Raw genomic sequence first — 25197 nt, 5'->3', positions numbered from 1 at the left:
AGACGCTTTTGAACCGCATTGTCCAACGTTTAAACCCACTTTAATATTGCCAGAATAATTGTTGAGTTTACAGATGCCTCGAATTGTGAAAGGGATCCAATCGTATTTTTTGCTCTCGTTTAAAATTGCTTGGTCTATCGGCATTGGAGAACATTCGTGTCCATTGAAAGTGACATAGTATCTTGCACAACAAGATGAACATGGATCTTCATGAATACGTACACTCGTTTTGACAGAGACCAATAAAGATGTCGTGGAGCGTTTTTTATTGAAAGTACATTCCTGTAAAGGGAAAACAAAATATTAATATACGTAAGCTCTAGTTTAGACGACCGACTTTTTACCCTAGGCCTATTCTAGTTGCAAGAATAGGCAAAAAAGTGGACAAAAAGTTAATTAAATTTTTTGGAAAAGATTGAAAGAATACAGTACATTGCGCTGACGTCAAAAGTGGGCAAGGTATTGACTTTAGATAGCCAACCTTTTCTGCCTACTTTTAAAGTTCACAATTAGAATAGACGGGACTAAATGTCGGCCGTTTAAACTGGAGCTAAAGTATTGGGAAAAAAATCGCGATTACGAGTGACGTCACGATGGCCTTCGCTCTAGCCTGCACCAATGATATAAAAGTCGTTTGACCGAAGACAAGAAAGGAATCTTCAACTTTTCCCAGGGAAAAAAAGGTGTTGCCTTTGCATGTGCTATGGCATTTGTCTACTAACAAGCTGACTGGGAAGCAATGACCTTAATTTAAAAAATATCGACTTTGTCTCCTAGAGACGAATAAGATTCGATTGCTGTCAGAGATACCATAACGAATGCTTTACCTTGATCAAGCCGCTGTTCTGCTCCACGTATGACCTCCATGAGCATTCTTGAATGTTTGTCTCGACTAAAAATGAAAAAACAATCAGATAATTACAATCAAAAGTTTGATCACTGTGTACTTAAATTTCGTAAAATTCTTCCAGAAAGTTTCTCTGATCTACTTAGTAATTCGGTTTTTGTAAATTTAGAAAAAGAAACTTACGCGAATGCGTGAATCAAGGGTGTTCTACAATCATGGTCAAAATATATTGAGAACTCCGGTTATTTTAACGTTTTTCAAGATTTAAAGTTCCGGCGAAAAAGTCGATTTCGGGTACATCTTTAATTTAATCGAATTATTTCAATTTGGGTTGGCAGACTTCCAGGCTATATTCTGAGCCTTATTGGACTATTTTTGAACTTTTTGATCCTCAGATCCTAATGTCTTAAGTCTAGCGTTAAAACTTTATGAGAGCTGGATAAAAACCTTACAGCAAGACTTCAAGTTGCAATTCTTAGTTTGACTTGACTGTCCCAAACTCTCACAATTCGTACCACCATTGGAAGGTTCAGGATTGGTGCATGTTCGACTTCTTGTTTGCTGACCTGGTCCACATATTCTGTTACAGACAGACCAGCTTGTCCATTGGCTGTACCCTCCATTGGTAACTACATTATAGAGAATAGAGCACTAAAAATCTTCTTAATAATCAAACTATGTGAAACATTTGTCTATAGGAAACTTTCAAAGCATCCATCCAAGCTTATTAATTATAATTTTTTGTAAAATCTCAGAAATTTAGTAAACATTCGATTTAAAAACCCTTACTCTTACACGGACTTACTTTTGCTGAAAAGGCGACCCTTAGAATGACAAAATTGACTTTGAAAGTGTAAAAAACCCAACTCCTAGGGCACCCACATACCGAAAAGAATTTTCCTTTTGAAATCATAAAATTCTCGATATAATAATTTTAACAAAGACAAACAAACTTGACAGGTAGTCTCAAAATCCCAGCTGGTACACAACATTGTTTCAACGTTTATTTAACGCTCACAACGTTCAAATAACGTTAGATGAACGTGTTGAGACAACGTTGTGTGCCATGCTAGCTGGGATCTCTTCAAAGGGTCCTGATGTTTCGATCAATATTTTATGTCGAAAAATTTAACTTTTATGTTTGATTCAATAAAAAATAACATTGTTCTGTAATTACGTGCAAATTCTTACCTCTTGGGTCAGTTCGAACTATGAAAATAGGTGATGAAAAAATACTTTTCCCAACTGTTGTAATTTCCTGAAGAAAGCATGTAGAAAACGCGAGTTAATAAATTTCTACTGTTTTTGGCTAACTAAAATTTGTATTTCTAAGGTTTTCTTTTCCAACTTTGCAGATTTTTTTGCTTGTGACAAAGATAAGATCTTCAGTAGATAAAACTTGGCAAAATACTCGGGGGGGGGGGGTACTTAGGCAAATGGAGGGTACAGTATGTGCCGCCCTTAAGGGTACCTTTTTTGGATTTCCAAAGTCCCGCAAAGGATCGGGAAAATCAGAAAATCAAATTTCAGTCCCACTAAGGGTAGAAGAAATAGGAAAATTTCAACTTTTACCCCCAGAAAGATCGAAATTTGGTCAAACTGGTCAAATTTGCCCCAGAAAGGGTCGTAAAATTCACAAAACTTTCCTTTTTTTTTCCTTTTCAGTTCCGGTAAGGGTCCGAGGGTCGAAAGTCGGGCTGCACCCCCCCCCCGTCAGCTCGCAACCCTAGTACGCCCCCCCCCCGGGAAGAATGAATACTTGAGAGAAGTGGCTTTTGTGGAGCTATTCAATAAGATCATTTAGGAATATTGCTTTATCTTGTTATATTAGGAATAATATGAAATCGAATCACCTGAACTTCGAGTCCATAGGTAAATCCTGATGCCAAGCCAATAATTTTCTTCGGATCATTGTTGCCAGGGAAACTTTGTGTTCGACTAGTTCCAGGCTTTATGTTTCGCCCAGTTGAATCCATTAAACTGTACCGAACAACATATCCAGTGACTCTTGGAACTTGAGTGATGTTAGATTTCCCCAAATCGAGTGTAACAGAGTAATAATCAGCATTAGCTTGGAATGAATTTGGATTCAGAGGATTCGCAGCAGTGAAGGCAATCAAGGTAGCTGGATGGCTGTATTCTTGGATCTTTTTGGTGGTGTTGGTGGCGGAATCTTTTCGAATAAATTCAGCAATTGCTTTTACGGTTACAATGTACTTGGTGACGGCATTAAGATTGTCAAACTTGATGTTTGTAACATCTTGGACCTGTTGGTCTGCAACGACTTGGCCAACAGAATCTGTCGGAAAAAAAGTATCAAAATTAAACCACTTTATGATTTTTTTGCACATTGAAATTCTTTAGAGTAGTTAAGATATATGCGAGCATGGACGTAATAGAAATTATATAGACTGATACAATTAGCAATTATTTTGATGCGTTTGCCTCTCTAAGGAAAACTTTAATTCTCATTTGGGAATTGAAAGGCCGTGTTTTGATGAAAAAGAATGAAAAAAAAATGTAATGAAGCAAGGAGAGTGAATAATAATGTCATTACTGTGGACATAGCTACGACATAAGAAAACAATGCAAAATTACCCAGTGGGCACAGAAAGTCCGGAGGACGACTATATGACGTCCATATCACGTCCGCCCGTCCAAAGCCCGTCCCCGTCCAATTTCGACGTCCTTAAGACGTCTTTAACGGACTTGTATTTTACAGGACGTCTAAAAGGCGTCCTTAGAACGTCTAAAATTATGTTATTGAGACCAGCGATTGGAAGTCTGGTAACGAGTGAATACAAACATGACTGTAGCCGGGGGTGCAATATTTCATGACATTGATTTTGTAAATGCAAATAATGGAGCGTTCAGCAAGAATTTCACAAATATAACAATTTCATTTTCATATCTATTTGATTCAGACATAAAAAAAATTTTCATATTATTTTTACTAACTGTCAATTAATAAACAGTTAGTTCTAATAACCCCCCGACTACTTTTTGAAAATAAAAATGAAATACAGCAATCTGATTGGCCCGTTATAAAAGTTCTCCATAAATTTTTTTGAGGCGACAGAGTATTCTTCAAAGCAAAACTTCGTGAGCAGGCGAAGAAAAGATGGTCATGGACAATCCTTTTTCAATATTTCTGGCAATTTTACATCTTCTTTTTATGGTTCAAAAGATTGCTAAAAGTGGAGGATGCAAGTAAAAAGATTATAGAAGAGTAAGTGGCAAAAAATTTCTTCTTTCTGTTTGTTTTCATACAGTAGTGTAACGTAACACAGGCTCGCAAACCTAGCGTTCTAAAGAAAATTTGTTTCTTGTTGCATTTTGGTTCCTGAACATCCTGGTTTTTTCTTCCACCACTGTTCTCTTTCGACTTTTGGTTTAAGCTTTTCATTCTATTTTGCAAACAATAAGACACAAGAAATCAAGACTTCTTGAGATAGGCAATAAAAGAAGGCCTTCTTTTCTCAAAACGTTTGTCTCTGTAGTTTGTGTTTTTTAGGCATTTTTAATTTGGTTTAATTAGCTAGCGTTTGGCCTTTTCAATTTTTAGAAAAATATTTTCTCTAAAGTGCATTTCGAATGTTTTGATTTAGAGACGTTCTTTTTTTTAAAACATTCGAATACGAAATTCGCTTTGAACATTCGAATCGCCAAATTTCGAATGTTTTGTTTTGATTCTTTTTATTGAAACTTTATTGTGAGCGAAGCATGATGTGGTGCTCTTCAGTTTATAAAATGTTGGGATAAGATTATTATTTTTGCCACTTTCATTTTTAAGGAGCTTATGCTGAAAAGATGGAGCAAAGACTATAGATTGATCATTTTCAGGTGAGTGAAATTTCCAAGACGATCTTTTCTTTAATAATTGGCTAAAAAATTCTGAAAATTAACGTTTCGATAAGTTCTTTGGGAAATACAAATTTCTTTTTTTTTGAAGGAACAGAGGAGACAAAAGTATTTTGTTCAAAAAGGGACCGGAGACTTGCAATAACTGTGACTTTTGATTAGTTGACAACAACCCACCATTGTTGAGGAAGACAAAACCAGAGAAAGATTTTCGATCAAAAGGCGTTATTATTTAATCAAAAAAAGCGTCGTGTGGTGTTGTGTGTGGGTTTTCTTTGAGAAACTTAAAAGCTTCATTCATATCAGAATACCCTGATTGACTGTTATTTTACCTTTCAGGTACCCACCCTACTGGTCCTCTGGAAAATGCAAAAATAACTGATTGTTCAAAGCAAGGTATGCCATTCTTTGGTGTGTTTTAGGTACCACAAGTCAACTTTATTATTGGCGAATACACCCCTGTTTCAGTGATCCGGTGAGAAATTCTTAACCACTTAGGAATGAAATGAAGGAGGTAATCGAGTTAACATTAGATTAGAGTTTTTTGGTTTCTTGACCCTCAACCCTGCATCCTGTTTTTATTTTAGGACAAGATTAAAATATTTTAGGCTCTTTACCCAATTTTACTCTTGCATTCCTTGCAATTCAATTTCAGCATAGCATTGTTCTTAAATTTTTGTAGTTTCATTACTATCTATTATAAAAAAGAGCTAAAAACATTTATAGACGTTTTTAAGGGTTTTTCTACTTTTTCCCAATATCAAAACTTTTCTTTCCTCATTTTGTTTTCCAGATTCGATCAACACTATTGGATAAATCTAACTCGTCAGTCCAGCTGAACCAAAATATCATCAACATGTTACAGGTAAACCTTAGATTCATCCATCAAATTGGGATCATAGTTTCTAAATACCCCCTTTATTAAGTACCAAGATTTTAGGCAAAACCTTTCAAGGGAGGCACCTGTTCCCTCAATTTATATCAAGAAAGGTGAAATGGAGCTCACATTATGATCTCAAAAAACTTGCTTTGTAGATTAGTCTCTCCTAACAACTGTGACAAACTAACTCCCCTGTATCCCATAGATTTATAAGTTGTTTTGGCACACTTCTTTGAGGAGGATTACAGTCAATAATTATCCTCAAATAAAAGACATTCCTTGTTTGATTTTATCAAACTATTTGTAATCATTTTCATAAATTGTTATTCTCCTTTCAAGGTTGTGCATGAAGAAGAAAGAACTTTCCAACGTCGATTTCATCCCTCGTCGACTTGAAGGAAAAAGTGATAACCAGAGTAGAAGTTAAAGACTGTTATTAGACTTTTTTTAACTAATTAAGAATGGGCACTTAGCTTTCAAAGCATTTCATTATCTTGTACAACACGAATCAAAAGTATTATATATATTTTATCAAGGCGTAAAATTTGTACGTAGTTTTTTTCCACCCTGTTACGATACTTGTTTCAGTTGTTTGCTTCAGAAGATAATATATTCGACAAAGTATAAAACCTAATTTTGTTACTTTTCTAATACCTTTGTTGTTGTGTTGACGAGAAAAAACTAACTGAATTTATTGATATTAAGTGATATTGTCAACTTGGAATAATTCAATTACAGAAATTGACATTGAAATTCTTTTGAAAAGAAACATAAATACTCAACAAAATTATAAAGGCCGTAAGAGAATTTTTTAATGCTTTAAAGAGGAAAGCTGACTATAAAACCTTCAAATGAAAAAGTTCTGACATCTAAATGAACTCTGTAAAAAGGTCAAAGTAATGAAGTCACTCACTCGTACTTGCGTCTAAATGAAGTCTGTAAAACGTCCTTCAGACGTCCAATTAATGAAGTGGCTCATTCCGGCGTCCATATGACGTCGGTAAAACGTCCTTCAGACGTCAAATTTTAAAAGAGACGTCCAAATAGCGTCCACTTCGCGTCAAATAAGGACGTCTTATTCGGACCGAAATCGGACGGACGGATATGACTTCATTTTGCACGTCCATAGAACGTCTAATAGACGTCTCCGCCGGACGTCCTCCCGTCCAAAATGGACTTTCTAAGGACGTCCATAGGACGTCCTGTGCCCACTGGGTAGCTTGTTGTTTATCCGGTGTATATAATAAATTCATGGAGCAATAAAGAAAATATTCATCATCATCATCCTTCGATCTAGGTCCGAATGGAAACAGAAAACATTGAGTTTTAAACTAATATTCTTACCTTTCAAAACAACACGATAATCCTCTATCTTGATACCATTAGCTTGGTAGACTGGTTCACTCCAAGATATCTTCAATGAACTTTCAGAACTTTGAAATTTCAGCATGGTTGGTTCGGAGGATGGTTTAGTTGTCACACTGACTATTTCACCGTTTGGAGAAATACCAAATTCTGTCACATGGACGATACGGAATTTGTATGTAGTCAAATGGTTTAAGTTAGTGATGGTGACGTTTTGTGTATTTTGCTGACTGAAAGCAAACTTGAGAGATGTTTTAGATTCTTCGCTGTCATCGATGATTGACCAGTATTCCACCAAGAAATGAGTCACCCATGTATTGTTTGGTTTTGTGACAGAAATTTTGAAATGGTCGTAAGATACAAAGGTCACTTTAGGTTTTCCTATTTGACGTACATCAGGGATAATGAAATCCAACGAGTCAGCAACACCAGATCTTTTAGCTTGAACCCTGATTGGTTGGTCTTCGTCTCGTAAATTGATTGAAATGAGGTAACCAAACTTGTTAGAGTTTTGATTGGCTTCCAAAAAGTTTTTGAAAAGCTTCTTTTGTTTTCCCAGTTCACTGGCCTTAGCATCGTTATTATACCAAAAGGAGGAGTTGATTTTTTCATTTTGTAAAAACTTTTGCGTGATTTGTTTTGATTGCAAGATATTGACGTCTAAAACAACGACGTGGAGGTAGTTCATCATAATTTGTGCTCTTGTGGGTTGCTTAAAATCTGCTACTCTAAAATTCTTTAAAGAATATTCATTAAATCCATCAGTTAACAAATTAAGTGCACGAATTTCCAAGCTTCGTGAATTGAGGAATGCTTCACTTTTAACGAATTCAAATGGTGATTCATTGGCTTCCACCAACAAATTATTCAACTCCTTTGCTCCTTCTTTTCCTGCTCTGATGTCTGGTAAAAGGGTTTGGAGTTTTTCTTTGATTTTCAATAACTTGCTGTTCAAGTTAATTTTATAAAGGTTTAAATTTTCTCGAATGACAGGGTATTCAAAGGCAGGTCCAGAGTTCAATAACGTATTTATCTCCATACTAAGGACGTTGAAGTGGCTGAGCATTTCGGCTGTTTTTTGTGTCAAGCTGTCTCCTATACTAACTAAAATAGTATCCGTGGCATCACAGAAATCTTGAATGGGAGTTAACTGGACTTCAACAGGAACAGCATTGACGTAATCTGGAGGCTGAGCGGTATAATCTGAAAAATTGAAAAAAATATGGTCTCGTGTTATTTTTAATCTCTCAAGTTGAAAAGTGAAATGAAATGTTTTGAATTTCATAACAATTATGAATGATGTCGACGACACTCCATGGCTATCTACCCTTTCTCCTTTTAAATTGTTTATTTTTTTAAGTCTTAACGAAGCTTCAAAATACCTTAAGCGAAATTATTTTTGCAGATAATTTGCCAAAATCATTTTCCGCATATATTAAAAAAAGATACCTTGTATAAAATGAGGTCTGTCTCATGACAATTCACATCACGACGATTCACTTTTTTTTTGTCTATATAAAACGGCCATTTTAGGCAAAAAAAGAGCCAATTTAGTCTGCCATTTGCCAAAATTATTATCGTAAAATATAAATTTGTTTATGAATCATGCTCTTCATCAAATTAAGCTATTGCTAGAATTTTCCTTTTAAGGTAGATGTTTGTGTCCTTCAAAACAAAAAATATACCTTGCAGCTTTTTAAAGCTCTTGACAGCTTCTTCGAATGTAGCTGGAAAGCCACCAGGTAGTTTGAAATCTCCATTAAACCGCACTTTCACAGATTCTCTGAAACGTTTTTCTTCTCCCTCTACTTTGACTGTTGCACTTCCCTCAATGGAAAAAGCCGGAATTGCTTTGACCAAGACTTGTAAGCTACCAGCAATCTTTTCTTTCTTTTCTTTCCTGCTTACTGATCGTTTAAAAAAGTAGTAGGCGTTTTGACCGTAAACGACTTTGCTAACGACGTGCGTTGCTTGCTTGTTATCACATTGTTTGGGGAAATTTTTTACCGCTGTGACCGGTAAAACATTGTAAAATGAAGTAGATTTGTAGGCCAGTGTGAATGTTTCGTCCGTTGTCAGCACATCGGATTGTCGGACATACTGAGCACTACCGGACACTTCGATAAGACCACCTGAAAAAAGATTATAATAACCAAAATTATTCTATTTTTGTAGAAGATGTCATTCTGACGAAAAAGATTCTCTATTATTAATTTTACCTTTAAATAACCTCAATAATGAACCAAATCCTATAGCTCTGTATGCTGTGTGTCACCACTTTCGTTTTCGCAAGCAATGTTTTTGTTCTCGATAAGTTTATTTTAATTGACAGATCGGATAGAGCCTGGTTTAGACTTTATTCAGCCTTTGTTTTGAAATTTAAGGCCCATCTACTTTTAGTAATAATAAATCTTACCCATAAAGCTTAGTTTCAATGAAGCATCAATATCCATGAGGTTCATTCGACTATCCTCCGTTTTGCCAGAATCAAATTGGTAATTTGTTGAAGGACGAGCAAATCTTCTTTTTCGATGTTTTTCCAACTCTTCCATAGACCATAAAGAGACGCCCGATAAAAATTGATCATTTTTGGCATCGTAAAATTCACCCAGGGATACATCAGAGCGGAGGAGTTTTCGTTTTATAATAGTAGCTTTGCGTCCTTTATTATTAGCTGGTGGGCTGCTTGCTCTTCTCACGCGTACGTCTTGGCCACCCTGTGTTTCATCCTCATCTGGTTGGTAGCAAATTTCTTTCTGTGGCCAATAAAGCTGATTACCTGGACATGTTTTCAATACAGCATATCCATTCCCTTCCTCGCAAGAGTAATATTTCCGTTCATCCAAACTTGAGAATCGCTTAATGCCAGGGGCACACTTGGTTTGTTCTTCATCTAAAGAAGAAAGAACTGTTTAAATATTGGCTTGTTATAGAATAAACAAAGATTAACAATGATTAGAAAGGAAAAAATTCCTCTTTCGATAGCTATCTACTCAAGGCAGGGTCGAGCGCCACTCTCTCCCCGGAATTGCTCGACTTACTTTGATTCTTCTCTAACTGCTGAGCATCAAGCAGAGGAGACATCAAGCACCATTTTGTACTGATGTGAAGTTTGGTATGACCCGCCGGCAGGGGATCGAACACCGTAGTCGAAGTTTTTACCTTTACACTACAAAAGTCAACAAAATAAAAATAGTAGACTGGACTGTCGTTCATAATGCGTGTAATACATCAGTATAGGTGTTATATGATAATACGATTATTGTTACGGGGGTTTAGTTTGTATAAACTAAAATTTGTTCCCTCCATTACGTTTTGCTTTATTTCTAGATTAGAGGAATTAAAGCTTCATGGACCTGCCTGAATGATAGAAAGGTGCCCAGTGGTAAAATTTCAAATTAATTCGCTTTTTGGCTTAAAATCTCGCTGGAGAGACTGACTTTTGATCTTTTTTTTTTGCTTGACCATGAAGCCCAATCCAATTCCTACGAGTTAGACCAAGAATGACGATTTCTAACTCAAACTGGGCATTACATACATATTTGACTTTGAAATCTCTAAAAATGAGTCTTTACACAGTCTTTACATTTTTTGTTTTCAAGTAAAAATTTGTAAATTCAAAGTCGAATATCTCAGCTTCGGAAAATAATTGGGTCAAGAACTTTAGAGGTGTTTCTTAGACCATAAAAGGTATCTCTAAGTCAAATATCAAAAATCATCTGATAACCCTTTTAAGTATTTTAACAAATTAGGCTGGGTCTTCTTTCACAAAAATAACTCACCGTTTTGTATTTCCTTTCGAAAAAAAGCACTTCGTTTATCTTTTAAGCCACCTGTTAAGGATTCTGGTAATCCATTTACTGCTATTTTTTCGGCAATCAAAACGAACAGGAAAATGAATAACTTCACCATCCTAAACATAAAAATAAAATACTTAAGGCTTGGGGACACAAGTTTTTTTTTGCGTTGGTGCAATGCAACTTGCTCTATCCCACCACGCCTTTTTTTCTACCAATAAAAGTGAAATCTCACTTTTGTCCCTGGGACAATGGAGCAAAATTGATTTGAATCATTTTTGGTGAAACTGAAGTGTCCCCAGTCTTTCCGTTTCCATCGGGCCTGATGAATATAAACTTTTAGAGGGTCCGTTTGAAAATTTTATTTAAGAAAAATTATAAATGAAAAGATGTTTACCTGAAGAAGTACAAGTCGCTTGTCTTTCTTTTGTCTTCAGTCTTCACTCAAGAAGGCTCCTTGCATGTGTGGTGTGGTAGAGTTAATTTCTTCTCATTTTATACACTTTTCCAACGTCCGTAAACAATAAACTAACAAAAGGATCTTCATATCTGCTTGTTTCCAGTCCAATTTTATAGGTTATTATCCTTTTGATGGTTCTGTAAAAATACCGAAAAAGCTCAAAGGTATGGGACTGAGTCTGCTTTGATTGTTCTTTTATGTTCTGAAGAGGAAATTAAAAGACTGGGACTGAGCTTGTTTTGGTTGTTATGTCTTCTGAAGAAAAGCACAAAGCTTAACAAATATTGTTTTTATCCTTTTGAAAGCAATTTGAAAATCAGCCTCGTTTTGAATAATATAATTCACATGGACGTTAGATGGACGTTAGATGGAGCATGTTTTAATGGATGGAATATATCCTCTCAACCCGCTGTTAGTATGGAAAAGTCGTTTCCAACTACATATATACCCTTTTTCACAGAAAAGTGATAAAAAATGCTCTCAAAATGGTTAAAATAAGAACATGTTAAGAAGATTTTTAGGCTTAAAACTCAATTTTTAATTTTTCTAAAAGAATTATTGTAAATACTTGATCAATATCTGCTCTCTTGTCAAATCCTCCCTGCACACATCTTTTTACAAGTAGAGTGGTGAATAATTAAGCGAGTGACACTTCATGCAAATGTTGGATATTTTTTCCTCTTTTTGGCTAAAGACTCTGCCAATTAAAAGACGAAAAGAGCATGGGAAATAGGATTAAAGCTTGGTTCCCATTGGTTGATAAGAAGCGATAGAAAAAGACAACTTCTTAAAATAAAGCGATAGTAGGCAATAGAAACCGGTAGAAACATGAAGAAACACTACAGTTGAAATAAAATTTTGCTGAGGAAAATTTATAAGAAAAATGAAATCAGCACAAAGAACGCCAAAGGAAATTTGTCTAACGTTTTTAGAAACTTGATTTAGCTCCTCAGGTTTTACTTTTATGGTCTTTTGATGTCGTACATTCTATTTGTTTGAAGTTTTCTAGATTGTTTTTGAAAGTTTAGGTCACCAGATATGAAAAAACAGAAAACAGAAAACATGTATTAAACGGCGCGAGCTCGTTTAATCCCAGGAATTTAATAAAGTCAATTACTATTATATACTTTGGGCTTTACAATGTTAATTCTGGTTTGATTTTTCCACATGTACGTTTATTAGAGACTCGAGAGTAGAAAATATTTCCCTTTTCTCTGAAAATCGAATGACATTTTGAAAAAACTTCACACCAGTGCTATAGTTTCTATAAGTAACTCAATGCAATTCTCTGAATCATTCTTCAGGGATGATGGAACTCTTGGAAATCAGCTTTGTAAATATGTTTATTTGGTCCAAGGACTATTTGAAAGAAAACAGCCGGCAAAGGGTTTCTAAGTAACTCAGGACAATTCTCTGAATCATTCTTCAGGGAAATGAAACCCTTGAAAATCAGCTTTGTAAATATGTTTATTTGGTCCAAGGACTATTTGAAAGAAAACAGCCAGCAAATGGTTTCTAAGTAACTCAGGACAATTCTCTGAATCATTCTTCAGGGAAATGAAACCCTTGAAAATCAGCTTTGTAAATATGTTTATTTGGTCCAAGGACTATTTGAAAGAAAACACCCAACAAATGGTTTCTAAGTAACTCAGGACAATTCTCTGAATGATTCATCAGGGATAATGGAACTCTTGAAATCAGCTTTGTAAATATGTTTATTTGGTCCAAAGACTATTTGAAAGAAAACAGCAAATGTTAGTGATGTATCCAAGCATCTCTTTTCTGCAAAAAAATAAGGAACATACTTCCGCTTTGACACTTTCATTCCCTTTCCTAAGCCAGCTCTATATATTTCTTAAAATTCACTGCGCCATCACCATAACTTTGAACACCGTACATGTTACAGATCCATTTATAATACCTTTCTAGCATTACCCCTAACCCTACAGGTGCCCCATACCATGGCCTTATGTTTTACTGTTAGTGTTTTCCCAACTCTCACAAAAAAGGATTGAACCGGGTGACTTTTATGACTTCATTTTTTTTACACGTGATAGACATTGACATTGTGAATTTGAAATTTTCTTTTGAAAATGATGACGCATTTTATTCATCTTCAGCTTAGATTTTAAGAAAAATTCTTCATAGGAAATGCAAAAGCGGGAAACTATGTTGAAGGGCCTTTTATCTTTCAGAATCTTCAAACAGAATCTAAATATCTTTATTTTATTGGTTCGACTGTGACATACATTTTAAAATAAATTTAATGGAACATCTACTAACCTGATCTGATTGTTCGCCTTCTGTTTCTTGGTGTTTTCTTATGACGTGCCCTATGTTGCAAAACTATTTCTTCTCGCTATTTTAACAATCCAATATTCGTTTAAGACAGATCACGATTTTTGCTTTTAAAAGTGAACTTTTTTTCAGAAAATTCAGTGGGGATAGGAAAAATGGTAAATATTTTGCAGTGAGGATTGATTTATTTAATTTTTTTTCAGTGGGGACGAAAATTGGAGAATAATTTTCCACCGGGGACGATATTTTGGCCAATTTTTCCATTGGGAAGGGTTCCCAGTTGGTCTGCATGTGAAAAGGGGTGTAGTATGTGAAGAAATCGTAAGTGTCAATAAAAATGATTTACAAAGTAAAGACACATTTTTTTGAATTATTTTATTTTCTGGCAAATGCAAAAAGTCTTTTGAAAAAACTGGCAAATAAAGAGAGATTCGGGGTGACCAGTTTCTAAGTCATTGCGGCATACTTTTTACGTTTCTGGATGACCAGTCATTAAGTCATCGGCACTTAAAGGGTTAAAAAAAAAGATAAAATCGGCTTCCCCAAAATAAAATAGGGTCTTTTTTTTTGTTTATTTCAGTCTCGTTGTTTTTCTAAGGTTTTCTACCTACCCGTCTTTCCGCCTAAAAAACAAAATGTTAAAAAACAATTAATCTAATGAAAAGTTTAAATAATAAGTTTCCTCCAACCCACCGGGGTAGATCCTATAAATTAACATCTGTTCGTCCATCCGTCCGTCTGTCCGTCCGTCCGTTCGTTTCCAACTTTACTCGAGATTGAATCATCGGAATCTTTTGATTTTTGGTACAAAGGTGCAAAATGGTGATGTCCGAAATGTGACGGAGCCCGATTTTCGAAAAAAAAATTTTTGGACCAAAAAACGGCTAAGATTTTTTACATGAAAGTAGTCATAGGTAAAAGATGGCTCAAGCAGATTTTTGCAAAAAAAATTTGTTTGCTCAAAAAACGCATGTTTATCTATAAGAATCACTATTAATAAGCACACATCAATGTTCTTAGGCAAATTACTCACTTTTTTTATGAGATAGAAGTTTCTTTTGCTCATGAGAGTTTACTTTTGAAGAATATGTGTATTTAGACATAAAATTTTGGTTGCTTGGCTTGTTTTTATAGAAAAACTGGCCAAATTCGATATTTTTTTATAAGAACATTATCAATTACTTAGGTCATGGAGGTATAAAGAAACAGGAGAAGTATGCTATTGTAACCATGCTCGCCCTACGATTGAAAATATTACGAGGTATGCATGCTCATAATCTCATATATCGTGCATTTTTAATGAGCTCTTTTGTTGATAGGTAAAATCTTATTGGCTAACTTAAGTGTTGGAAATAAAATGGGACGAGATTCATTGTTTCTGACATTGGTGTAAGAAAATATTTGGATTAAAAAAGGGCCTGTAAACTTTGCAATCCTTCATCAAATGACAAGATTTTTCGATCAACATTTTCTTCAAGGTGAACTCTATTGCTTAATACTTACCTCCAAAATTCTCCAGCGACTTTTTGTCTACAAATTGGGTCTGAAATTGTGTGTGCTTATAAAGAACTTTTCATTTTCTGGCTTGAGAAAATATCTTTTCAAAACAAAATTTAATGGATGACAAAATTGAACGCAAACTTATTTCGTGGAGCTAAATTTTATTTTATTCTCGTATATTAGAAGGCTGGAAATCTTCGATGCTGATAGTAAGAATGTTCAGAGCAAACTTGAGTTCTACTAAAAAGTCCTATTTCTTCGGGCGAGCCTAGAATTTCTTTTGATTTATTACATAAAAGAAATCAAAAGACTTTAACGACCAATTACCGACAAATTCATCTCCTGTCTTTCTTTATACCTCTATGCTTAGGTATTAGCTCTTCTCGACATCGGCTCTTTCATTCTTTATGATTTTTTGCACAAAGATGCATAACTATAAACCCTCGAATGGGCTCTTCCAGAAAAAACCATTCATGGGGGTGGAGGATATATTGTCCAGGGGTATTGAAAAAACCCTGCAAAACTGCCATGTCCATGGGGTGAATCTGCGATGTCCAGGGGTAAATATTTGTGTCCAGGGGGTCAATTTGATGCTTGTCCATGGGTAAAACACGTGTTCAGGGGGTATAAAATCGAAATGTCCAGGGGTAGATCACAGAAAAAATAATATATCCTCCACCCCCCATGAACGAATTTTTTCTGGAAAAGCCCAATGTGGCGGAGCTCGATTTTTGGAAATTTTTTTTGGGTAAATTTCAGCTAAAAAACGGCTAAAAAAGGGTTTTTTGGCCTTATAAATATTGGATCGTTGTTTTTTTCTGATTTTTTTGCATGAAATTAGGTAAAAGATGACTCAAGCTGATTTTTGTAAAAAAAGAATTTCTCAGCTCAAATAACGCATCTTTATCTATAAGAATCACTATAAATATAAATACATCAATGTTCTTAGCCAAATTACTCAATTTTTCGATGAGATAGAATATTTCAAGAGCATGAAATTTTGGTTTCTAAACGTTTTTTTTTATAAGTAACAAACTACTAATTTTAATAGATCGTCACTATTTGTATTCTGAATGATTGTTTAACGGTCATGCTCACTTAGATATCAATTATATATGAGTTAAATGTTTAACCAGGACTTTTATGGACCTACCCATAAAAGTATCACTTGTTAGAATATATATTTATAAAGTTCATTTCCAAGGAGACATTTGTTAGAAGTGTCTGGATAGATAGTGAGTTAGGCAGCAAGGAAAGTTAGCTTTATAAACAGAATTTCCTAGAATTTTTAATACAAATATTTCAATAAATAATTAAAGAAAAAATCCTAATGAGGAAGATAAAGACCAAAGTTGAAAAAAATGTATCTTCTGAACGATAAATGGACCTTAGATCCCGGGGGGGGGGGCAGCTGGGCAAAAGGACTGACGGGTATGTGCGGGTCCTAAGGGTACCTTTTCCAATATGTTTAAAATGCACTGTAGGGGTCGGAAAAACTAGAGATGCACTGTAAGGGTAGAAATTTCAGAAAATTCTTGAAAAATCTAGATATTTTGACCAAAAATGCTAGAATTTTGACCATTTTTTGCACGAAAGGGATCGAAAATTTTGGGGAAAATGCACTCTAAGGGTATGATTTTCACTGATTTTTGCTGCACTGTAAGGGTGCAATTTTAAAAGCCAATTTTTGGCCCGCACATACCGTCAGTCCGCAAACCCAGTGCCCCCCCCCCGGGCCTTAGATGGACGTATTTCACGTTGTGATAGATGCGATATTCTGCTGCATATCCTATGCATATTCTTAGAAATTTCTCCTCTCAGGTTTTGATGATACCAAGACAACCTTTTGTAAAAGAAAAATGGTCTAATAATATTTCGAGGAAAAATTTAATTAATTTCAGAAAAAAAAGAGTTATACTTTGTTTTCACAAATTTCTAGTTCAGGTTGGAGGGGTTCCCAAAATGTACCTTGACCCATACCTTAAAATCTAGCGGGGGACTAACTAAATAGACCTATTGAGATGAAAGCGCACCCAACATAGTTCTCTTGCAACAGCCTCTTCTAAAGGCTAAAGCCCAATTTGGAAGAATTCCATCTCTTATGCATATAACCTGTTACAGACCCACTGTGAGACCATCCCCACTGGAAAATTTGGCGAAAATTACGTCCTCCCTTTTCTCGTCCAGAAAAGACCCTGTAACTTTGGCCCTACTGGGAAATTGATTTTCGAAATTCAATGTTTAAAAATTGCACTCAAAACCATCCCTACTGGATTTTTTAACCTTGCCTTGCTTGAAACAATAGAATTTCTATCCCCATTGGGATTTCATTAGGAATGTTTATCCCCACTGAGGAAAAAGTTCTACCGAGGATGTGAGACAGGGGTGACTGCATGTAGTGAAGCATGTAAACTCGTCATTCGAAATTTATCTAAAATTTCTAAATTTGATTTTAATTTTTCTAAAAGAATTATTACTTGATCAATATCTGCTCTATTGTCAAATTCTCCCTGCACACACCTTTTTACAAGTAGAGTGGTGAAAAATTAAGCGAGTGACACCATTATGCAAATGTTAGATATTTTTTCCGCTTTTTGGCTAAAAACTCTGCCAATTAAAAGACGAAAAGAGCACGGGAAATAGGATTAAAGCTTGGTTCCCATTGGGTGATAAGAAGCGATAGAAAAAGACAACTTTTTAAAATAAAGCGATAGTAGGCAATAGAAACCGGTAGAAACATGAAGATACACTACAGTTGAAATAAAATTTTGCTGAGGAAAATTTATAAGAAAAATGAAATCAGCACAAAGAACGCCAAAGGAAATTTGTCTAACGTTTTTAGAAACTTGATTTAGCTCCTCAGGTTTTACTTTTATGGTCTTTCGATGTCTTACATTCTATTTGTTTAAAGTTTTCTAGATTGTTTTTGAAAGTTTAGGTCTCCAGATATGAAAAAACAGAAAACAGAAAACATGTATTAAACGGCGCGAGCTCGTTTAATCCCAGGAATTTAATAAAGTCGATTACTATTATATACTGCAGCAGTTTTCAAACATTATAACCGCTTATCTACTTTGGGCTTTACAATGTTAATTCTGGTTTGATTTTTCCACATGTACGTTTATTAGAGACTCGAGTGTAGAAAATATTTCCCTTTTCTCTGAAAATCGAAGGAAGCATTTGACATTTTGAAAAAACTTCACACCAGTGGTATGGTTTCTAAGTAACTCAATGCAATTCTCTGGATCATTCTTCAGGGATAATGGAACTCTTGGAAATCAGCTTTGTAAATATGTTTATTTGGTCCAAGGATTTGACATTTTGAAAAAACTTCACACCAGTGGTATGGTTTCTAAGTAACTCAATGCAATTCTCTGGATCATTCTTCAGGGATAATGGAACTCTTGGAAATCAGCTTTGTAAATATGTTTATTTGATCCAAGGACTGTTTGAAAGAAAACAGCCAGCAAATGGTTTCTAAGTAACTCAGGACGATTCCCTGAATCATTCTTCAGGGAAATGAAACCCTTGAAAATCAGCTTTGTAAATATGTTTATTTGGTCCAAGGACTATTTGAAAGAAAACAGCCAGCAAATGGTTTCTAAGTAACTCAGGACAATTCTCTGAATCATTCTTCAGGGAAATGAAACCCTTGAAAATCAGCTTTGTAAATGTGTTTATTTGGTCCAAAGACTATTTGAAAGAAAACAGCAGCAAATGTTAGTGATGTATCCAAGCATCTCTTTTCTGCAAAAAAATTAAGGAACATATTTCGGCCTTGACACTTTCATTTACTTTTCCAAGCCAGTGCAACTTATTTGCGCTATTTCTTAAAATTCACTGCGATATCACCATAACTTTGAACACCGTACATGTTACAGATCCATTTATAATACATTTCTAGCATTACCCCTAACCCTACAGGTGCCCCATACCATGGCCTTATGTTTTACTGTTATTGTTTTCCCAACTCTCACAAGAAAGGATTAAACCGGGTGAGACACGAAAAAGTTTCTCTCTATATAAATCTTATTAAGAGTAATTGTGCAAAATTTTAGGGTCAAAGCTCGTCCAGATCAAGTTTTATGACTTTTATGACTTCATTTTCAAATTTTGACACGTGATAGACATTGACATAGTGAATTTGAAAATTAAAATTTTTTTTTTTGAAAATGATGGCGCATTTTACTCATCTTCAGCTTAGATTTTAAGAAAAATTTTTCATATGAAATGCAAAACGGACGTTGAAGGGCATTTTTTTATCTTTCAGAATCTTCAAACAGAATCTAAATATCTTTATTGGCTCGACTGTGACATACATTTTAAAATAAATTTTATGGAATATCTACTTGGTGTTTTCTCTACGTCATTACGCGCCATAAGCACAATTAGTCGATTTTAGTCAGCAAGTCTAGAGAAATAGATGTCAAGAACTTATAGCCTTTGGATTGTGAGCGACTGTTGGATAGTGAGGCAAAATTGGCGTTAATATGGGTAGAGGATTAAGGTTGCTCCACTCCGAGGTACTATCTTTGCCGACTGATAAGGGTGTGCCACTGAGGTTCAAAAAATATACCCTAAGTGAGACTCGTTTTTTTGAAAATTTTGTCAAAATTTGTTAAAAAGTGACTCTGAATGGAACTGAAATTTCAAAATTTTCTGCTTTTTTCCCAAACTCCTCCAAAAAGTACCTACGAGGGATAGATTTTTCAATGTTGGTGTTTTCCCAAGCATCCAGCCCCCCGGGTTCCTCTCTACCTTTTTCTTTATTACCGAGTTTATGTATGTGTGTTTTTCAGCGACGGAGACGGTAAGGTTATAATTTGAGTAGATCCTGACCAGCTGAGGACGACGATAAATCAGCACTTTTACCGTCCTCGATTTTGCGGGGCGGAATTGCGGGTTATTCCAAATCGCTTCAGTCACTCTACCGTCCTCAAAAGTGCAAATACATAGACTCGGTATTATAAAGTTGAAGGATTTTGAAATCAACTCAAAATATTGTAGATTCCTTGTATAAAGATGTGTAAAAATGAACTATTATACTACAGTAAGATTTTTCTAAAAAAAATATTTAAAATTGCTCATAAAATACGTTTATATAAAAAATGTGCCTATAAAATTTATATTTTCTAATTAAAAATAACGCTAAGAAAGTTCAAATCTTAATTCAAACAGTTTTATGTTTGTTTATATTTGATGTTCGAGAAAAAAATCTTAACCAAACTAGAGGAGAGGAATATTTTTAACTTTAGATTTCAACGGGCAGATGATTGGCAGATTTGTCAGTGGTTGTAATAAGAATATAATAAGAATATCAATATCAATTTTTTCTCAAATTCAGAGAATATTATTTGTCAGTGGTTGTAATAAGAATATAATAAGAATATCAATATCAATTTTTTCTCAAATTCAGAGAATATTAACTTTGACTTTAAGGTGGGAGTCACATGAAAAATTGAGAAAGTTGATTTTTTACATTTTCCTGTATAACTTTTTAACTTGAAGAGGTTTTTAAATGAAATTTTCTACAGAGGTAACTTAACAATAAATGATTTCAAAAATGTAAAAAAAAGTCTAAAAATAGCCAAGACGGGGGTAAAATCAGCCAGGGGGTAATGTACTGTGAAAATATTGTGTCAACGTTTTAGAAAAATCTACAAAACCTATCACAAAAATTTTTTTTGCAGCTTGTTAATATTTGGATAAGGAGTGTTATGAATGGAATTTTTTTTTGAAATTTCATTCCAGGGGGTCTGGAAACTAAAAAATGCATTTTTTGAATTTAGTAATCAAAAAAGTATTTTTTCAAAAATGTAATCCATTCATAACACTCTAGACCATAAATTGAATTTCTCCTGAAAATTTCAAGTTCATAGCACTTGTCAATCCTGAGAAAACGTTGCCAAGGTGTGCGAAAACCCCCTGAAACCTATTTTGAGAAAACGGACCGCAAAGTCAGAAGTAGATATATATATCTCTATTTCTCTGTAATAAATCGACCGTTTTACAAAATTCTTTCGCTGTTTGACTAAAATGGACTATAGTTCTACTTTATATAATTTAAAAAAGGCTTTGAAATATCAAAATAGTCCAGAAATTCCAAATTATCACTTTCACGTGATGTGTGCCAATCCTAAAGTTTTGCGCCAAACTCCACGTCAACATTGATTTAAGTCAATTTAAATGTGTTTTCACAACAAAAACCATATTTTCAATGTAATAGATCATCCTAGTATATTTCCTCACTGATTCTGCCAGTTATAGGTTAATCTAAAGTTGATCTGTTGTGATACAAGAATCCACTTGGACATCTAGTATGCACGATTTCTTCATGAATGTAAATAATCCAGCAAGAGAGGGCGGAGCCGGAGGGAGCGCCCCAGACCTTCAATAATTCATCACAACCAATTGTTAAACCAGCCTCCAGGCTTTCAATTCCTTTAACACTTGGATCTTTAAATAGATACATCATTGAATATGCCTTTGGTCTTTGTCCTTCAATAAGTTTTCCGGTGTCGTATCGTCAAACTAAGTTCATATATCGAAAACGTTGAGTTTGAGAATCATAAGTCTTTGGTTTCACCTAGCTCAAGCTTTCTTAGTTGAGAAGAATGACATTAAAGAGCTAAAAATGTCATCAGTCAATCCAACATTTCCAAATTAAAGCAGTTTTTCATAGTCAAAAACACTGCTGACAGCCTCCAAACAAAATTTGTATGCTTTTAAAAATATAATTTTTTTGGTTACCATCTTCGATTACGTCATATTAGGAAATCCCGCGTAAAAAAGGCGGTATTGATTTAGACGCCCGAAAAGGGCGTAAAAAGATCTTTCGTTTGGTATGTCATGATCCTATGTTTAGATCAGCCATAAAGAAATCAGGCCCTAGCAACGTGTATGATTTTTCGTTGCTAAGGAAAATACTTTAGATCAGGGTCTAGAAAAAACCTTATATCTCAGGAAATATAAATGCTACGACCTTAAAATTTTCAGAGTGTGTTCAGAAAGGGTATAGGGTCATTAAACGCGCAAAATCTCGAAATCGATCATTTTTTCACCAAATCTCAAAACTTCATGTGACTCCCACCTTAAGATTTTAGACATGTCAAAATACTACCTTTAGAACGTCATGGTTTGCATAAATTTTCAATTTTTTTTTAACTCGTTAGTTAAGAACTCACTGATGGACTACTTTAACGACATACATTTTTGCGCAGATTTCGAGAATTAAGTCCCAATGTAAATTTTGAAAGGTCTTATCTGCGAAATTCTATTCAACAAAATCGATAATACAATCAGCGAAATTAAGTCCCCACGAAATTTAATCTCCACAGAAATTTATACCATTAAAGTAAAAGTTGTAATTTCAATACTTCTTTTAATATACAAATATAAAACTATTACCTATTTGAAAAAATTAGGGTCGTTCGCACTATAAGAACAATAAGCCAATTTTAGTATTTTCAGTTTCCACCATTTACACTGTGTCCTCTTCCTCTTCATTCTCAGCTTCATAATCTTGATTCAAAGCATCATATCTCAATTGTCGTCCACCTCTTCTATAGCTAGATTGGCTGTATTGATTGCCGCGTCTCTTAGAATATATAGGCTTCCTAGCTATATGTCTTCCACCGAGAGCAGAAGAGGAGGATAGACTTGCATTTGTCGGAAGTTGGGGTAGGAATCTTCTGTTAGGTAGATATTCCTTCTGTGCTTGAATGTCTGCATAACAGTCGTTTGACAGACTATTGAAAGTTGGTCTGTTGGCAGCACCATGATTTTCAGACTTTGTTGTCAGCTTTCGACGTCCGATACACATATTCATTTTCATCGGTCGGAACCGGACAGACATAAAACATAAGAAATAATAACTCAAAAATCTACAGGAAGGAAAAATAACTCGAGAATGTAAAAGAAAAAAAAACGAGTTAAAACACAAAATAACTCGAAACTTTAAAGGAACGAAAAAATAACTCGAGAATCTACAGGAAGCAAAATAACTCGAAGATTTAAAAGAAGGAATAAAAAACCGATTTGAAATTAAGAAGTAATTAACCTCAGACATTTGAAGGAAAAAAAAATAACTCGGAAATTTAAAGGAACGCAAAAATAACTCGAAAATCTACAGAAAGGAAAATAACTCGAAAATTTAAAAGGAAAAAATACGCGAGTTATAACCCGGGATTTCCGAGCCTCCTTATTTAAGAGTTTCTTAGCTGAAAGAATTTTTAGCGTAAAAAACTTAATTTTCGCGAGGGATTATATTTCGCGAAAAAGGCGAAATTCGCGAAAATTCGCGAAATATAATCCCGGCGAAAATTTATCCCCTTAAGGTATGTTATCTTTGTTCATAATTTCCAGATACGTGATGATGGTGCACTCTGTGAATATCTTTGCTGGCTCGAGAAAAATGTAAGCTTGACTAATTATAGAGGTCCCCATTACACTAATAATGTTTCAAGACAAATGTAAGTCTTGCTAATTGAAAAACATTTCTTTCGTGCAATATTCTTAGAAAAGACTACACGTTTTTTTTTTTTATTATAAGGAACACGTTTATAAGGAACTCGAGGCTGAAAATGGTCCAAAAAATAAGGAATTTTTAAGGAACTGCTCAGGCTGAGAATAAGAAAACAAGTTTTAAGGAACAGTAAGAGATGGTTATCCAAACTTAGCAGCTATGTAAATAAGGAACTCGATAAGGAACTTTGAGGCTGAAATTCTCTGTAAAAATAAGGAACTCAGAGGCTCAGAGCAAAGTTTTAAGGTTCCTTATAAAAAAAACAACGTGTATAGTAAATGCATAACTCACCAATTCAATCTGGCCCAGCCTTTGCGAGAAGTTACAATAATCTCAAATAATAATAATGGCAGTTTGTTATTTCGTTACAGAATTTTACTTATTGACGCCTATAGTAATTTCTTTAATTTTGTTATTTTCTTCAGTTCAACACGAATATCAATGAAGCTGAGGCAGCGGAAAAGCTAGATAAGCTTCGTAGGTATGGACTCCAAATCATCATTAGTGAGTTTATATATGTGTTTTCTTTAGCGGAGACGGATGTTTTTCTATAGCAACAAAATACATAGGAACATAATGCTTCAATTGTTAAAATATAGAACAAGTTAAGAACATTTTCAGGCTTTATGAAATTCTTCAAAAATACTCACGGAATTGTAAAATTAAGAACATTTTAAGAATATTAAAAACAAGAAGGCGAACAACAACGACAACACTCCTACAGTTCTCGATTATGCAATTTCGTTTTTTTTCCAAAAATAAAGATATGTAATTATTATTTTTCTACCTGACAATTTATGCAGCGAACAAGATAAATTTGTCAGCTTGAGTTTCGAAACAATATCGTCAATCGGACCAAATTGTGCAGTTATCCATTACAAGTAAGCAATAATTTTATAACAAGATACGGTTCGAAATACACTTAATGAGACAGAAGTTTAAATCCAAATCTTTAACTCAACATCCCACTAAAGTCGAGAGGTTTCAAGAACTGTTACCTTTGTCGTCGATAGATAAAGGATCGAATTTTGGCGGCGATCTAACTTCATATCAAACAGCTGTATCGTCTAAGTCTAACAACTGAGATGTCGAACAAGCGTACTGTCGAACAAGTGACCTAGGCCCATCTGGTCTCATCCAAAATTTTAATATTTATTTCTTGCTCAATGAATAAAACTACAATTTGCTGTTTTTAGACCAGAAATGGAGACAGCGAAAGTACTCTCAGCTGATATGTATCTTTGTGATTCCGGTGGCCAATATTTGTAAGTAATTAGGTTTCAGGGTAGAGGTTGGTACTTTGGACATGTTCATTAAAAAAGGCAAGTTTTTAAGGTTTCTGTGACATTTCATGCCTTTGTTACAAATTTATCCATTTTGATAGTTAACAATTTCTTATCGTAACTCAGATTAGTTTGATGGTTAAGGTGAAGTGTTCTGCTTGGATAATCTAGTAATCAGAACTTTTGTTACTTTAAAATATCAAAAGATATGCTAATTTGAACTTTGTACAGTGCTGGATAATGATGTAACATCAACATTTTCAGTTAAGCTGGATAATGATTTCTAGATCAGCTAATCAACAATACCTATAGATATTTTGACCTATAGAACTTATTAAGGGTACATTGGATAATATTGTAACACAAAAATTAAAATATTCAC

General features: G+C 34.6%; 3 protein-coding genes and 2 long non-coding RNA genes across 6 annotated transcripts in view; 2 read left to right on the top strand and 3 right to left on the bottom strand.

The window, feature by feature from the left end:
- Window positions 1-9710, bottom strand: part of LOC136798310 (uncharacterized) — a gene marked incomplete in the record, with an annotated part of 31045 nt that extends 21335 nt beyond the window's left edge. Inside the window, 8 exon segments of the mRNA XM_067054901.1 lie at window positions 63-282; window positions 828-892; window positions 1300-1476; window positions 2039-2105; window positions 2701-3146; window positions 6933-8156; window positions 8639-9085; window positions 9370-9710. Of these exon segments, the coding sequence (XP_066911002.1) occupies window positions 63-282; window positions 828-892; window positions 1300-1476; window positions 2039-2105; window positions 2701-3146; window positions 6933-8156; window positions 8639-9085; window positions 9370-9505 (2782 nt within the window).
- The window catches only part of LOC136797572 (uncharacterized), a 64335-nt gene that overhangs the window by 24944 nt on the left and 14194 nt on the right, over window positions 1-25197 (bottom strand). The gene's annotated exons all lie outside the window — the stretch shown is intronic.
- Window positions 3791-6273, top strand: LOC136798331 (uncharacterized). 2 transcript variants are annotated; one of them, XR_010845378.1, is made up of 5 exons: window positions 3791-4076; window positions 4641-4690; window positions 5048-5104; window positions 5502-5573; window positions 5928-6273. It is a non-coding gene; the product is annotated as an uncharacterized lncRNA (long non-coding RNA). The 2 variants fall into 2 exon arrangements; XR_010845377.1 differs by having other exon boundaries at window positions 3791-4690.
- LOC136798337 (uncharacterized) lies at window positions 9775-11241 on the bottom strand. Its single transcript, XR_010845379.1, has 3 exons — window positions 11148-11241; window positions 10736-10866; window positions 9775-9846 (listed from the first exon to the last, which is right to left on the bottom strand). It is a non-coding gene; the product is annotated as an uncharacterized lncRNA (long non-coding RNA).
- On the top strand, window positions 18240-24824 carry LOC136824898 (uncharacterized). The gene is made up of 5 exons (XM_067080878.1): window positions 18240-18364; window positions 23345-23423; window positions 23958-24013; window positions 24336-24413; window positions 24729-24824. Exons 1-5 carry the CDS (start codon window positions 18240-18242, stop codon window positions 24799-24801), a joined length of 411 nt encoding a protein of 136 aa, XP_066936979.1. The 3' UTR covers window positions 24802-24824.

The sequence above is a fragment of the Clytia hemisphaerica genome, unplaced genomic scaffold, assembly GCF_902728285.1.
Source record: "Clytia hemisphaerica strain Z4C2 unplaced genomic scaffold, Clytia hemisphaerica genome assembly, whole genome shotgun sequence".
Taxonomy (NCBI): Eukaryota; Metazoa; Cnidaria; class Hydrozoa; order Leptothecata; family Clytiidae; genus Clytia; species Clytia hemisphaerica.
The sequence above is the reverse complement of the archived record's forward strand: the minus strand, read 5'-3'. Positions and strand labels throughout refer to the sequence as shown.

Bases quoted from the DNA above. Each gene is read 5' to 3' on its own strand.
- LOC136824898 (XM_067080878.1), top strand. From the start codon at position 18,240: ATGCAATTCTCTGGATCATTCTTCAGGGATAATGGAACTCTTGGAAAT. The intron at 18,365-23,344 runs GTAACTCAATGC...TATCCCCTTAAG, and splicing joins ACCAGTGGTATGGTTTCTAA to GTATGTTATCTTTGTTCATA. The intron at 24,414-24,728 runs GTAAGCAATAAT...TGCTGTTTTTAG, and splicing joins TGTGCAGTTATCCATTACAA to ACCAGAAATGGAGACAGCGA.